Source organism: Trachymyrmex cornetzi, unplaced genomic scaffold, assembly GCF_001594075.2.
Source record: "Trachymyrmex cornetzi isolate Tcor2-1 unplaced genomic scaffold, Tcor1.1 scaffold83, whole genome shotgun sequence".
NCBI lineage: Eukaryota > Metazoa > Arthropoda > Insecta > Hymenoptera > Formicidae > Trachymyrmex > Trachymyrmex cornetzi.
Genome location: NW_017300169.1, coordinates 2,664,887 through 2,681,678, shown reverse-complemented (window position 1 = coordinate 2,681,678; position 16,792 = coordinate 2,664,887). Strand labels below are relative to the sequence as shown.

At 32.7% G+C, this 16,792-nt stretch overlaps 1 protein-coding gene across 1 annotated transcript; it reads right to left on the bottom strand.

The window, feature by feature from the left end:
* Positions 1–396: 396 nt before the first annotated feature.
* LOC108768892 (uncharacterized) lies at positions 397–7,964 on the bottom strand. Its single transcript, XM_018519568.1, has 6 exons — positions 7,890–7,964; positions 7,086–7,119; positions 5,211–5,241; positions 4,703–4,762; positions 4,176–4,199; positions 397–859 (listed from the first exon to the last, which is right to left on the bottom strand). The coding sequence occupies exons 3-6, from the start codon at positions 5,229–5,231 to the stop codon at positions 578–580; spliced, it is 387 nt and encodes a 128-aa protein (XP_018375070.1). The 5' UTR covers positions 5,232–5,241; positions 7,086–7,119; positions 7,890–7,964; the 3' UTR covers positions 397–577.
* Positions 7,965–16,792: the final 8,828 nt, after the last annotated feature.

Genomic DNA, 16,792 nt, shown 5'->3' with positions numbered 1-16,792 from the left:
TGCATATCAATTCCAGAATTAACCTTGATATAACAAGTACATTTATAATTTTTTGTTCAACTTGCATAGAGTTTGTTTTACAAAAATGCTAAGCTAACTTTTGAATAATTAGCAATTAAAAAGGGTAGACTTATCGTGAATCAAGTTTTCAGAATAATAGATATAAAGGACAAAATCATGTTTTCCTTTCGATTTTAAGTAAAGTTTAATTTAAAAGAAATTTAATTCCATGAATTAAATTTCTATTTAATTACAAATTAATTTAATTACGACTGCATTAAAAAATTCAGTTCTACAAATTTGTCAGCTATCAAAATTTTTTAATTTATTTGCGAGCATATTATTTATATTTAAGCATAAAAAGATGTCTTAACTCGTTTGAGAGTTTTACCTTGAGTTCCATGTTTGATGCGAATAATCCGCACTTGATACACTCTGTTTTTTTGCTATCTCTATCTTTTCTCTAAATCTCCCGTTCTTCTTCTTTTAGAGTCAAATGTCTTTCTTCGTAATACAATCACTCTTTCTTCCGATATAACTGCTCCTCAAAAATATCGTCTGTGAGAAGAGCGCGATTTCAAAAATTCGCTCGAGTCGAGAAAAATCTCGAGATGACAACTCCGGCTAACGAGACCTCCGTACTATAATCGCGAGCGCGCGCAACTGCCACCGATATTCGTGTGATGGTATAACCGAAGCCGATTTTCAAAAGACCCCGCACGCTCCCTTCGTGTCCCCCCTCTTCCTCTGGGACCGGTACAACGACAGCGCGATTGGGCGGTCCAGGACTGGATTCCGGTTGCGTTAACCTTTCACCATCCCACGCACCCTTACCGCACGACGAAGGGGGGACGCCCCACTAAAAAGACGAAAAGAAATAGCGGATCACCGAGCAGTTTGAAGCACAAAAGGCGCGGCACTCAATAATAGCACGACCTGGGAAAACTACGACGACAGCGAGAGTTTTTAGCAGAATTATACATAATTTTTATATTAATAATAATTGACTTTGTCTCTAATATTTTTTTTTAAGTACGAGAGGACATCTGAGAATTAATAGATAAATAATTTTATGACGCACAATAGTTTTCTGATTTTGCGTCGAGAAAGAGATATAGCAACTATGAGGATTGCGATCCAACTGTGCGATTGATTCGAGATATTCAACACGAAGTAATTCTAATCGTACTCGTATTACGAAAAAAATAAAAACTGGAACGTTTGGTGATGCGATGCAGAAAAATCAAAATATCGCGTGATAAGAGAGGCGCATATATTTATTATTAACGGAAGTGCAGATTGTAACAATATCGTATCACATTGCACAAAACTACGTTCTAAACTATGTTCGATCGCGTATGTGAGATTTATTATAAAATCCCGGTAAAAAATTTTTCATGCATGAATATGTATAAACAAACATAAACACGTATAAATATTCATAAACATATATAATTATATATGAAATATGTCCATACATCCCTTTTTCTCTTGTAAAATTACTTTTTAGTGTAATAGAAATAATAATACTGATGTGAAAACATTAAAAATAATTAAAAAGGTAATTTTCACACTATTTGTTTTAGAAAAAATCGAGTTTGAAGAAATGTAAAAATATTATTTATGTATAATTATATATAAAATCATGCATAATTATGTATGAGCATTTTTTTTACTTTTTCCAAACTTGTTTTTTTCTAAAACAAACCATGCGAAAATTATCCCTTTAATTATTTTTTATGTTGTCACATTACTATTATTATTTTTATTACACTAAAAAGTAATTTTACAAAAGAAAAAAGGATATATGAACATGTATGGACATATTTCATATATAATTATACATGTTTATGAATATTTATACGTGTTTATGTATCTTTATACATATTTATACATATTCATGAAAAATTTTTTACCGGGATGTAATGTATAAGAAGAGATAATGATATAAAGTATTCTTAAAATATAGACTATAATAGAAAAGAAAAATAAACATTATTTATAAAATTAATTAAAAAATTAGATTTTCTATCTCTCGCGATTATTCTTCAAAATGTTTTCAAAATGCTTCCTTTCCAGAATATTTTTTCGTATCATTATCGCCCACGTGGAATGCATCCCAGGTATTCTTAAAACATTTTTGCTTGTACAGCATTTCTACAGTCTTCTGAAAAAAGTGTTCTATCTCCTACAGAATATTCTTAGCTCACATTATACGTTTACACTTCCACGATCTTATAAGCAAACATTATGCGCACTTTGTCGTCTCGGAAAAAAAAATTGGAAATACACATGGCACTTTGAGCATCTCTTAATCTTTGCACTTTGAAGTGATTCTCTTTATGTTTCTTATAAGCACGCTTCTGACGGTGCGTACCGGAGAGCACATACGATACCGGACGCGGTCTGTTGATGACGACCGGTTAAGTCATGTTAGTATGTGTCAATTTTACAATTAAGCCGCATTGAAACGGACCACTTCTACGACTTCACGCACATGTTCCGGCGAACTCATATAGCTGACTTCGAGATTCGTTTTGCCTCTGATACAGTACACTTGCGTGTGTAACAATTATATGTTATACGAGATATTAAAAATAAATGTCGTTATTGTACCAATAAATATCATTGCGAATGGATTTTAATGAAACATTGCTTTCAAACCTCTCCAGATGTATCAAACTTCATTGATACATGTTATAAATTATCTCGACATATTTTCGGATAGCTTTGAAAATATCTCTGAAAAACCATTCGAACTAACTCAAGAATAGTAACGCAGAAATGTACAATATTTAATCGTTGTACATGAAAGCCTCGTCATAAATGTTTATCGAATTAAAGCCTAGCACTGATCACTTTATCGTACTATAATTCAGTATAAAATAAATATAAGCTGTCACACGCGTGTGCAGGTACGCACGTTACACAAATATTATTATACTATAAAAATGATATCATAGGAAAACGTTTTAAATGATATATCCAGTAAATTTTTATTTATATCAAGAAGAGAGAAGAGTAAAACTGCCATAGAGAAAAGATTACTTTGAAAAAAAAAAAAAAACAAAGCTGATCTCATCTTCCTTATTTTAGTTAATGATTGAAAGTTACCATATAAATATCGATGTGAATAGATCTTGGACTCCGATAGGCAGATATTACTCACCATTAGAAACAATTGTTATTAATTGTCCTAATACGTCGGCCGAAGCTGACGACACAAGATCTAATTTGCATATGCCTCCATTTCTGCCAATAGGAATCATCAAGAAATAAAGTAAAGCCTTCAAGTTTAACAGCTCTTTGTTAAATCAGACATGTCAAACAAATATCCAGCGCCAATTTGTTATCCATGTTTAAATATCTCAATGTGGTCATGAATTCAATTTCTATCAAAGTAAAACCCATCTGCCGAAAAATTAAATTTTAATCGCTACTTGTTCAAAATTATTTATCTGTATTACTAAATTATTACAAACTTATCAACATGGATTAATTATTGCGTTAGATAATAGGAATAATATTAAAACAAAAGAGAATATTTAATATTGATTCATACGTTAATATTAATTTGCAATCGACTCTTTAAAATTTTTGGTATTATTTTTTCTTACTCCACCCTCCAACAATTTTAATGTTTTTAAATATTACTTTATCGTCGGCAAATTATAGCGAGAGCTCGATGTCTCAATGATACCCCTATATTCCTCTTTCCTCCGTAAATAATCACCAAAATTTCAACACATTGCCGCGATAGAACGTTATCTTTTGTGGACTTTGTGACGCGTTTATCGTGATACAACTCTCTTTCGGTAGCCGTGAATATATATGGTAATTACATTTATATTGTATTTATTCTCATAATTTCAATTTAGTATAATGATGTGAATACTTTATTGTAATTGTCTGTCGATATAGTATATACATATTATACGCATATATGTATATACGCAAGATATGCCTCAGCTTACACACATCCAAAACAGTATTCTGCCAATATGGACGCGGGACGAGACCATGATAATTTGCGAGTCAATGACTTTGGCGAGCCATCAATAACATGATTCGTCACTGTATGCGAATACATTTTTCTTTGAGCGATGTATGTTCGATCGCAATTCACTTTCTCGAGGAACATCTACGACGAATGCGTGATAATAGTTGGTACTTACCCAATCCTTATCAGTCGTGGCGGGCTGCAAAAGAAAAAATAGAGGGAAAAAATTGAGATAATTTCATAAGAAATTTCGTAAGCAAATGTCAAAGCGTTATCATTATTCAGACAGTTAATAAGCGAATATAATAAGCGCTCGTAAATAATCCTGTAACTTTGAATGTTAATAATATTTCGTTAATCTTATATCTATATCCTATGGTTGCCTAAATATATTTTGCATTGAAGAAATATATAAAATAAATTATAATTTAGTAGAGATATTTGTTTCACTTAATTAATAATAAAAAGAATTACCTAAATATAATTTTGTTAATTCAACTTTGATTTGATAATTTAAATAATTTGATAACTTAATGAAACAACGTCTATATAAAACGATACGACATGGTAAATAAAGATTATATTTTTTTAAATATTTCTTGAAATTTCAAAATATCACATTTTCTTATCATTTGGTTACTGGCTTCATCGCGCAAATAAACAATTACACTCGAGAATTAATATATGTAGGAGAAAGATTACCTTCGGTGTTGGAGCCAGAGCCGTTGGCGTTGTCGCCTGTTCCTGAATGTCGTCGCTTGACTAGAGTAAAATGTTTAATTACACCAATTTCGTAACATACATCAGCGGCGTAGGTGGAAAGCACGAGAATATAGTTGAAAAATTTTATACAATGATGGTCTAATCTATTTTTTTAAGAAGTAGGGATAATTAAATTTTAATCCTTTTAATGTAAACATTAATCATTTAACATCATAAAACAGAAACTTAAATCATTTTTGCAAATTCTGACTCTCTTATGATATTTTTCTATACAAAAATAAAAAATAAAACAAACGTGAAAAAATCTCATTTTTATACATTTTATGTTTATACTTTATGTTTATAAATAAAATAATGCAACAAAAACAATAATAGTAAAACGTGATTTTATTCATTAAATTAATTACATAAAATTTTTGCATTTCACCTTTAACTTCCGGCTTTACTTTTAGCGTAAGAATAACGTGTAGACATATGTATACGATACCTTTTCTTTTTCCACACCCATCGTATAGCAGCTTGGAAGAATAGAAAACAAACAGTTGGTTAGTCAGTGAAATTCTAAAAACGTAATCTTTGAGCATATATGCGATATCTCTCTATGCAAATATACGAGACCCGAAAAATCTGTAGCGTAGCCAATATCGCTCGAAAATGAGAAAGAACCGTTTTAAAAAGTAACTTTTAGAACTCGCGATAACTCGTTGGAATGTCTTACAAAATGCGATATCGATCGGTTAAGAGCGGCCACTGTCTGCATCACTGCGCACATATGATGCAATATCAAACAAAAAGCTCACCTTTAAGGATGACAAATGTAAACGTGATGTAACTTATAGATATGATGACGAAGGTCGTAAAAAAATTTATTTCAACAATAATGTTAAAACTATAAAGTGAGAAAACTGAAATATTTTCCACGATCGATACATTTATCAATCGATAACATGTGTATATGTAATGAAATTTATCAAAAATACTATTATATATTTTATATTATATATATAAATTCTGAATTACATCGCGACAAAATGTATTATATACGAACATTGCATTAGCAGTGATGAACTCATTTTACGTAAAAAATCCCATTTTATTAGATTTTGCTCTACAGAAAAGTTCAATAAAAAATATTTTCACGTTAACATGAAGTTTGATGAGATAAGAACTGGATATTGTTGAAAAATTGAATAAAAGTACAATAAATATCGATTTCCATAAAAATACTTTTTTTACGTTTTCCATTGAAATTATTAAAAAACAGACATTAATAATACATTATTAGTTAGATTAATATACAAGATATTAAAGTTAATTTGTACGGGAAACTCCATTCGAAGACTCCATTTGTCACTGTATTGTCGGTAGGACATGATGATGCAATCATCTCTTTATTTTTCTATTATTTTGACATATTTCTTTTTCAAATTCATTTCATGCAAATCCGATTAGTTAGATGAAGCATTTATCAAGCACGATCTGATAATTGACATGTCTAGACTACAAAACGGCTGGCAATAAATTTCTAGAGAGGAAAAATAAAAAAAAATACTGTAAAAATAATAATAATAATAAAGTATTACAAAAATAATAATAATAAAAATACTATAAAAAAATACTAAATGATCAATAATTAATCATAACATAGATAAAAGAAAAAATTTCAAACAAATAAAAATTATTTATATATTCTTTCTTGACATAATTATAGCCAAAATTATGGCCAAAATTCATTTACGATAGAATTAAACAAAACTGAAAAAGTGCACATGCATTTTATATTTATTTACAATTTAATATAAATACTAATTAAATTCATAATTAAGATGGTCTCTCTTTTAAAAAGTTTCATAATTGTAATATTTTTGATTCGATTGATTAATTAATTTTTCTTTTATTTGAATTAATATCTTGTCCTTATTAAGCAATTCAATTATACAGCCGAATTAAATACATACAAAAGGTTCAAATTTTATTATGACATAATTACGCGATACTTATTACATTCGCTTGGAGATAATCTCATTAATGTTATTGCTACAAAATATATAATTTATCTCTTGTGCGAAGAATTTCAATTAAGCACGCAAATTATGCATAACGCGTAAATTATTACATTTACTTAGCGGTGAGGTAATTAAGTATACTTTCAGACTGAAAGGCACATTATAACATTTGCAAAATGTATCACGCATACCGCGTGCAGCACGATGTGATATAAGTGACATAATGGTGTCACGCAACTACAATAAAGTACATTACGAAATATCTCATACGGAAACGAATCGTACGTTCAGTTTTCCGTTTGGTATTAAACCTTATCGCGATCGTCTCTTTCAAAAATCGTATTTATTACAGTCACGTTTGCGTCCGAGCAGCGTCACAGGAAAATCCGGCTTGACCGATAGCAAAGGTCAAACATAAAGGTCAATAGATACACCTTCCATTCTGTTTGTCATGAATGTTACCATATGACATGATATTACGATGCCAGTAAGAGTGTGGAATACGAGTAAACATTAATAGTGACTTTGCATTACATTGAATTAGTATACATTAAAAAGGTTGTTTTATATATAAAGTAGCTAAATATAGTAACATAATATAATCAACTTTGACAATAAAATAATGTACGTATATTCTATTAAGTAACGTGGCAGTTATTATTGAACTGTCTAAAATATTTATGTCCTTTTATATTTAACTTTGCTAATTTTATGTGTGCTAATTTCAGCTTTTAGTACTAATGTAATGGAAGTAATCAAATTCGCTGTAAGTTAAACAGCACCGAAACTCTACCGTGTCTTCAGAACTGAAACCGGCGCAATCTTGAGGAGTTCAAATGAAAATCTGAGAATTGAACCCTTAATATTTTTTTGTGATCGGCAACATAGATGAATTTAAGGGACATTTTTCATACCTCGGTCATCAAGAATTCGACTTGGCGGAATTGTGCGATGCGAAGATTTCAATATCTAACAGAAACATCTGTCCTCAATGTTCGTGCTGACATTATAGGATCGACGCAATTCGATGAACCCAAGGAGACGTCAGGAATAATACATGCACCAATACAATATAATCCGCGATACGAACAGCCCTTCTTTTCCATGATCAGCAGAGGAATGATGTGCGGAATTTTGTGAGAAAATATTCGCAAACTCACCTCGCAGGCGATGCAGGCGAGAGACAGGAAGCGCAGACTCGTCTACTCTGAGGGCTCGATTCGATCCTCGTGTGACTGAATATCCCCCACGGGGGTTGGCGCAGCCAGCGCGACCCCGTCGGCCGATCACACTGCGCAAGCGCCCTAATGTTTTTCACCCCTTCGTGAGCCACCCACGTAAAGGGGGAGACTCCCGCGCGAGTTAAATCGCAATTGCATCATCCACCGTGCACACGGATTTGGAGATCGATCGTAGGGATGATGACGTCATGGACATCAGTAGGATTGCTATCTTGAAAAGCGAACGAGAGATTGTTTAAAAAAGTCAGTAGTTCTAGCTGATAATGAGAGAAACATTTGTGTTACATCTGTTTTTTTCTTTTCCTTTCTTTTTTCCCTACATAAATGTTAAAAATTGACTTCACTTGAGATCGATTGGCCAAAAAGTTCGTATGGTATTTCAGAGTTGCCACAGAAAATAAAATTCCCTGATATTTCCAGATTTTTCAAATAAAGGTGGAAAAATTTAACATGACTAATATGTAAATTTTAATATTTTGAAACCGGGATTGTAAAGAAAGCTATTCTATATTATTAAAAACAACATAGGTACATTTAGAAGTTTAGTAAAATAAAATCGTGAATGCAAATTTAACAAAAAATAAATAAGTATTGAAAAAAAGAATGTTGTTATAACGGAAAAGGATGATTAAAATAATGAATGATAAAAATACTAAATAAAATATAAATTTTAATTATTTTATTAAAATTGTTTTGATAATTTAATTTTATAATTTGAAGTAAAAAATATATTTAATAAAATATATAAATAATAATAATAACAAACTTAATAATAATTAAAGTGAATTAAGTCTCTTCGTGTTACTTTGAGTATTATGTATTAAACAGTAAAGATAGAGAAAATTTGGTAATCTAAAATATAAATATTCTTTTTTCATCGCAAAGCGGATGTACTTTGACGTATGTACGTACTTCCAATACATACATACGAGAAGTACAAACATTGAGATTAGAAAACGATCATTATTGACGATAATCGATCATCAAATAGTCAAGTTACGTAATCGACTTATTGATTCGCTAATAAGGAATCGACTATACGGAAGTGATACGAACGTCAATCCCCTTCTGTTGTCGCGCCTCTAGAATGATAAAGAGTTTTATCACTTCACAGTATGATATATATATTATATTTGTATTTTTACAATTCGAGGACGTAAATAAACGCGACGTAAGTAATCGCCTTTTGTATGATATCATTAGTCAAAGTAGTCACGTTTCATTACGAAATTATTGCAACACGAGAAAGCGTTAGAAAAAAAAGGAAAGGTGGGAATGCAAGGTAAACGCGTACACGTATATGCGTGGGCTTTCTCTCGACACGCGCGAAAAAAATCCGCGTCTCGCCGGCAGCCGGTGACGTCTGCAAAACTGTCGCCAAAAACTGGCCCATTGCCCGACGCGATCACACGAAAACGTAACCGAACATTCATCTTATCATCCCGGATGCGGTTGGTGCGACACTTGAGGAGAAAATTATATGTACACACTCCTTTGAGCCAGTTGATGACGCGTGATTCCTTATTGCAAGGAAATTAATCGACCGCGATGTATCCTGCCGTTCAGGAATTGTCCTGAAGGACAAGTTCGAGTTGTAAAGACATATTTAAAAAGATTTCAATTTCTATAAAAGAAAATAATATTTTGCAAACATTAAAAAAAATCTTATTGATAATTTTGCAATCGAGAAAATTTTTTTCTTTCTACCCTCTCTTACTTTCTACCTGATATCGATTAGATGACAATTTATTATATTTACGATTCCATGGAGATTCGATACTCGATACGGTTGTATCGAATAATTTCCTTATCGTGCTCAATCTATCATTGGATGAAGGATAACGAGCGGAAAAGATTGTAATTGATATGATCGAGTGATATTACAATGATGCATTAATGTGTAATTAAAATCTTGGTGATTGTACACGAGACTCGACAAGTGTATATAACATGGTTTATTGGATGATTCAATAGGCTTAAGAGGATCTTAATTATCAAGATAGCTGAAATTCTTCACATTCATTGCACTGTGTGATTTTGAAACGCTTGTATTTACACAATTGCTCGTTATCACAAAAAGTTATTCTAAGTAGGTTTCAAACAGAATTACTTACGTAAAGTGGTTTTAAAGATTCAATTTCTATATTTGCTCTTACAACATAACAGATAATAATAATAACAATACAGATAAGTAAAAAAAAAAAATAAACATTTACAGAAAATGTAAAAAATCGCGTTTAAAATTTTAATAGGATTGTTATTACTTGTTATACAATTTGTCAGATCTAATTAGGCCATTATGGGAATTATTTGGAATAGATATTTGGAAATCGAAATTCCGATTGGAATGGTGCAATTATTCTATAAATTTCTATTGTGTTTTCTAAGGAAAATAAAATAATTCCGATCGAAATCTATTCCGAACAACTGCATAATACGAGTCTAGATCAATTCAGTTGCACTTTCTATATTCTATCTCCTTCTTTAAAAATCACATGTTTGTTTCATAAATGCAGAAGCTAGAGGAAAATGCCTCAGGCGAGAGGATATTTAGCGTATAATATATACATCATCGAGCAGTCGATAGCGAGTTAACATCGTTTCCCTGCGAGACATTTCGCTCGCGTTGTAATTTTCTATTTTTACGACAAGCAAATGTCCCGCGCAGTTGCGAGACTAACGTCATTTTCACCACGGCTTTCGTCAGAGAAGGAAAGACGTAGTTTCTTCTTGGAAGGAGAAACAGAACCGATTACGTGCCTCTGCACACACCCACCGCGTCGACCAATAAGAGAGTGGCGGCGACTAAGCGTTTCTCCGTGGTCATGAAATTAAAAAGGCCGCATTTTGGTCCCTCGATGAATCGATTGTAACACTTACTCAAGTTTTTCAACGCTGAAAAAAATCGCCATAATCGTATTCTGTTTACTTAAAAAAAAGTGCTAAATCAAACAAAAATATTTTCTTGAATAGTACTAGCCGAATATTTACTAAATATAAACATATATTTATTTTCGATACGAGAACCATTAATTTGATTTAATAATCACCTTTTTAAGTAAATATTTATCACAAGTGTAAATATTAAATTAGTACTATTCAAACAAATATTTACCAAAATTTAATATATTTTTTTCTAATGTAGATTTGTGAAATCGATGGTTAGATTTCTAAAAGATTCAAACAATTTTCAAGTCGCGCATGCCTTTCGACAGACGATGATAATCTCTGCTTCGATCGATACGCGCTCGAAACTGATGAAACGAGCTCCATCATGGCGATTGAAAAAAGTGTCGATCACCTGTTGAAATATTAAACATAATCCGCGACATACGCGGATTACTGTGCGATTATCGCGTGTGTACGGATACAGGACTATTTCTGTAAAATAAACGATACGATAGCCAAAGCAAAGAAACGGTAATCTTGCCGAAACGAAGCGTAAACGCCTCGTCTGTTATATTTCAATTTCTTTTTTCGAACCACATGCCTCGTTTCGTTAGTCGCGTTTAATACGCATCGAGGGCAAATTAATCGACTGCCTAGAATATCGTTAAACGCGAATCAAATGCGAGTACAGACGCGTAACGCGCTTGTTGCATCACTTGCGAGCAAACTTTATCACGTGTCTTATTGCATCCAGTGGCGTAATCAATATTATTTCCAAGAAAAAAAGATGTAGGAAGGAAAAAAGAGAAAAGAAACAGGAGGGAAAAAAATAAGATAATCCGATAGAAGTACAGAAAAGGGATATTAAACGTATTTTAGATCGTTACATACTTTCCGCGTGACGACACTTGAGAAAAATAGTTAAGCGAGGAAGGCTTTACGGCGAGTTACGCGTGGAATTCTTGCCAATAATCCGACGTGATAATGATCTTTACACGCCAGGCGGTATTCTAAGAAAATTCCTAAGCCTACACGGAGAAAAATTTATATTATAAGTTTTAATACAATTTTAAAATTACATTTTGCTATGTCTTGTATTTTCGATGGACTCTCACAACATAATTCCGACTTAACTTTTACTATGGTAATACTAATTTTTATCACATAAATAAAGTAATTATTTTGTTAAGCCATATTCTAACATGAAAACAGTTAATTTTTACTATGGTACGCAAACAAAATTTGCTAGGTATGTTTGATTTTGTAATAAAAAATTTTTACTATAAAAAAGTGTAAAAATTACGTTATATTATTGTTTTTAAAAAAATAATTATAGCATTTAAACTTATAATTTACATGAAGACCGCAGCTACTACCACATTATAGTAATTTTAAATATAAAATTTTCTCCGTGTATGTACGCAAGTACGTACAGTTGCACGTTTATTAAAATAATAGTTAACATCTGACGTTTTCTTTGGTGACAAGGAGTCAGAAATCGATCCTCATCCCTTTTCAGTGACATTTTTTTCAACATTTGTTTGTTACTCATATCGTTAATTGATATTACGTGCTTTCGATTGATCCTCAAAGAGCATAGACAAATTACATAACATTATATAAGAAAACGTTTCTTTGATGATTTATACAAAATGTCGTAATAAATTGGCCGGATGTTTAATAGATAAACCGAGACAAAGTTATGTATATATGATATATGACATTACGTCGTATATACATAAATCTTTAGAGTTAGAAAACTTTTGCTCAATTTTTTATATACTTTTGTATTTTCCCCACAGCCTAAAAACTTGCAGCAATATCACTTACAGAATACTAGCCAATACTAGAAGATAATAATTAATTACCTATTTTAGACATTGAAAACACTATCAGTACCTTAAGTACTCCAAATAAGTAATTAATGTCTTTCAATAATAAATAAGTCAGTATTAATTTCTGTAAGAATATTACTGCAATATTTGTAATGTTAATATAATATTACTGGAATATTGCAAATGTTGCTGCAATGTTACTGCAGGAATTTCATTTCGAGCGCAAACAGTATTATATTGTAGTCACAAAGAATCCATTGATTCCAAATATAGTTGCAACTTTGCAATGGGTTTAGTGGTCGATAAAGTGAGCGTAACGCTTATCAATTCATACGCAACGTGTCGCACGTGGGTTTCGTGCGGATACGAGACGCCATCGTGTAAACAAAATTAAACCGAAGATCATGGGTCTTCCACCGCATCTACAAAGTTTGCGAGACATGCCGTGCGTAAGCGCGCATGTCCGCCCACCTGGCTTCGAATAACCGCGAAATTTCGACATCATTCTAAAAATAGGGTGTTTTCCCACTGGCGCATGTTTCGTTTCATAGAGTATAGACGATCATCTTCACGGTGGGACACCTCGGATGCTAGCTATAAGGCATCGTCTATCGTCGTCTGGCGTGCTCCGACCAGCTCCGACGAGCCCACGTTCATATTTTAAATGGCAATCGTTACTATCGTCACGACTGACAGCGCAAGTCCGCCCCAACCATTGCTGCGACATCTTTCGATATAAAAAGCAAACTATGTATTTTCGAGTCCCTCCAATTGAATGATATATCAGATTCTCACTTTTGCTTACGCAACTCTTACGTCGACGGCTTTGAAAATAATTAAAGCATTTTTAAAAAAGAAAAAAATTTCGTAGTACTTGTATTGTTGCCGAAAATATTTTTGTCTGTTTCCAACGAATTGGATTTCGATTTTCTTGTTATTAAATTTGCGTAATTTTTTTAACGCTTGTTTAATCTCAAGAAACGAATTTATTTTCGTGTGTATTTAATTTTGTTCGAAGCATATCGCTTGTCCGATGAACGCATCGCGATGACAGCTTTACCTTCCTCGCCGAGAGAGGTATGGTGGTCTCTCTGGTGTATATTGGAACATCGAGGTCGCTGACGCTGCTGCTGATGCTGGGTGCACGCGAATCGCCGCGTCCTCCGAGCGGTACCGTGAGATGCGTCGGTCTCAGCGGGTGCGACTCCGCGATGTAACCCTCGCCGAAGTCCTCGTCCTCTCGTTCCATCTATCGCAAAAGCAAATTTAAAATCGCAAAGTTCAGTCTTTTTCACTTAGGGATAAAAAAAGATTCTGTTAGATTGATAAATTAAAAAATAAGATAATAAAATTGATTCGCATCTTTCGCAGACGTATCGTATGTTTTTTGAATTTGCATAATTGCCGTTATTATCAATTTTCCTAATTTTCTGCGTCGTATGTGGCGTACGTAAAATTAGCACGAGTAACGTGACAACGTTACTCCCTGTCAAGTATTTGGCCAATGATCAAGGCTAGTAACCCGATGACATACTCCTCACACACACACACACATGCCTGCTCTTCTAGTTCTACAACCATTCAGGAACGATCTGCAGTCGGCGAATAATCTGACGACTACTTCGTCAAATCGATTCTACATTTGATTTATATTCTAGACTTTATTTCCAAGTATTTATATCATTATAGTTTTGTACGTGCAGAGTTCGAAGAAAATGCAACAAGGATATTTTTATCATTTTTTTCTAATAAAAGATTTTCTCTTGTAAGATAAATCCAATGCATATAAATGGAATCGTTAACGCATGATGAAATAATGTAAATTCCAGTCTAGCTGAAAAAAAAATTGAAAAATATACAGGCCTCCAGCATTCTCTTTCGAGAAACTCTGGTTGAACAGCGAACGATATATAGTATTGACATTTAAATCTCACGCAGCGTCCCGCTAATCCTACACATCTTTAATCCTAATTGGTGCATTGCAAAAATGAAAAATCTGCATTATTTCAAACTTCAATTGTCCTTTCTAAGTATACACGCTGAAAACAACATCAACTCGCAATGTCGTGATCTCCGCGGAAAATAACGTCTATTAACGTGTAATAACGAGAGAAGTTTTATAAAAACTATGCTGATGCGTGCAGTGATAACAGTAGCGATGAAAAATCCTAATAATTTTAGAATTGTGAACTCGGTTCTTGAACGACAAAGGATTACCTCAATAAAGTTCTTAGGTGAGGGTGATTGAGAGTTTCGATTTCGCGCGAATTTAACGTCTCGCGAATTCTCAAACGTTCAGTGGAGATTCGGCAGTGGGTGCGCGTCGCACAAAGAGAGGGTGGTTCACAGAAAAAGAGAGAAAATCGCGGCGGGGGATGTTAGTTTAACCGGCAACCGGAATGCATCCGTGCAGCCGGGGGATGCTCTTGAGACTGAGCTTGAGAGGACGCGGCGACTCACCATCGTCGACGACGTAGCCGACGGCCTCTGGCTAGATTTAATTTTAACGCTTCGCTTCACGTACGCGCCTCCGCTGTTCGACGAATCCCCGAGTTTCATCGAGAAGAGAGAAGATCGCCCGGCCCTCGTCCCGTCTCTTCGATCAATTGATCTGCCACGCGATGCTCCTCATAATTGATTTCACTTAACCTCGGGATATGCATCGCGACTTCGTTTAACTCCTCGAGAATTGTTTGCAAACTGCGATTCATTTCTCTGAGCCGCAATATTTGTCTCTCGCGCAAGTCGATGTTTTTTAAAAGAAAATCTAGAAAAAAAGATCTAAAGATTCAGAAAAGCTCTTATAGTGTGTGTGTGTGTGTGTGTGTGTGAAGCTTATAGTTAATGTTTAGGACAAAGATATGCACATTTATATAAACAAAATTGTCGTTAATTTTGTCAAAGTGTTCAAGAAAGATCTTTTACTTTCTTCATTATTTTCATACGACTCTTGTTATTACGACCCTATAATTTAATATATTATAAGATCACAAATCGGATTTAATATATTCTTGAATAATTGTCTCTCTTTTATACATACAATTCATAATTTCATTCTTATATATACTCACAATTACTCTTTTCCATGCTGTCATATTTTTTAAAATATTATAAAGCGTTTTATGTTCTTCTTGTCTAAATAAAAATATTATAGATTCATGTTTGCGTCAATGAAATATTTACGTCGCGACAAGTAGAGTAGACTTCCGTCGCGTCTATTTCGGCGTCACGTGGTTTATTTCCAAGTAGGAAACTAAATAATAACTTATAGAGAGTATATAATCTATACTTACTCACACAAACGTATGTCTAAAAGATTTTTCAAAGATGATTTATTGAAATGTTTTTAAAATATTATAAAAGACGTCTTAAAAATCACTAAACAATCGCTATTTTTAATTCCTAATTTTCGGAACCATAATTCCTAAAAATGTGAAAAATTCTTAGTATTTTGGTTTATTTAGTATATATATTTTATATTTTTATAATATTTTGTATTATTATATGCATGTTTTATTATATTTTCAAAAATGAAAAAAAATAAACATATTTATTGTTAAAAACATAGAAAAATTCAAAGTTAAAGAATTAACAATAAATAAGAAGACTCTACTAGGTCAATTCACTCTCTCTTAAAATTAATTATATTTATAAAATACTTGGAAAAGTTGGAACACCCAATATATCGAGCAATGCTATTATTTACACATAACTTAAATAAACAAACAGATGTTTTCGGCATGATATACGATATTGGCATCGCAAAATAACAAATATATATATATGATATATGATATATTATACAAAGTGCCATTTTCATTGTTGTGTCGCATACCTCTTATTAATAAAATTTTAACTTAATCGCCATCTAAATGTTGAAAGAAATATCTTCGTATAGTTTCCTACATGACACACATACAAAGTAAATATTTTGCAGTAATAATTACTAATAATACCTTATTAATCATGTTATGTAGTTAGCTTCTAGCCAGCAGAAATGAAGATTAAGGTGCCATCTAGAAATAATTTTGCCAACTTTTTGGTGGATTCAATATCGATCGATCGACAAACTCGGTGAATAAAGTAGTGCGTTTGAAT

Bases quoted from the DNA above. Each gene is read 5' to 3' on its own strand.
- LOC108768892 (XM_018519568.1), bottom strand. From the start codon at position 5,231: ATGGGTGTGGAAAAAGAAAAG. The intron at 4,200-4,702 runs GTAATCTTTCTC...TTTCTTTTGCAG, and splicing joins CTCTGGCTCCAACACCGAAG to CCCGCCACGACTGATAAGGA. The intron at 860-4,175 runs GTAAGTACCAAC...TCGTCTTTTTAG, and splicing joins CCACGACTGATAAGGATTGG to TGGGGCGTCCCCCCTTCGTC.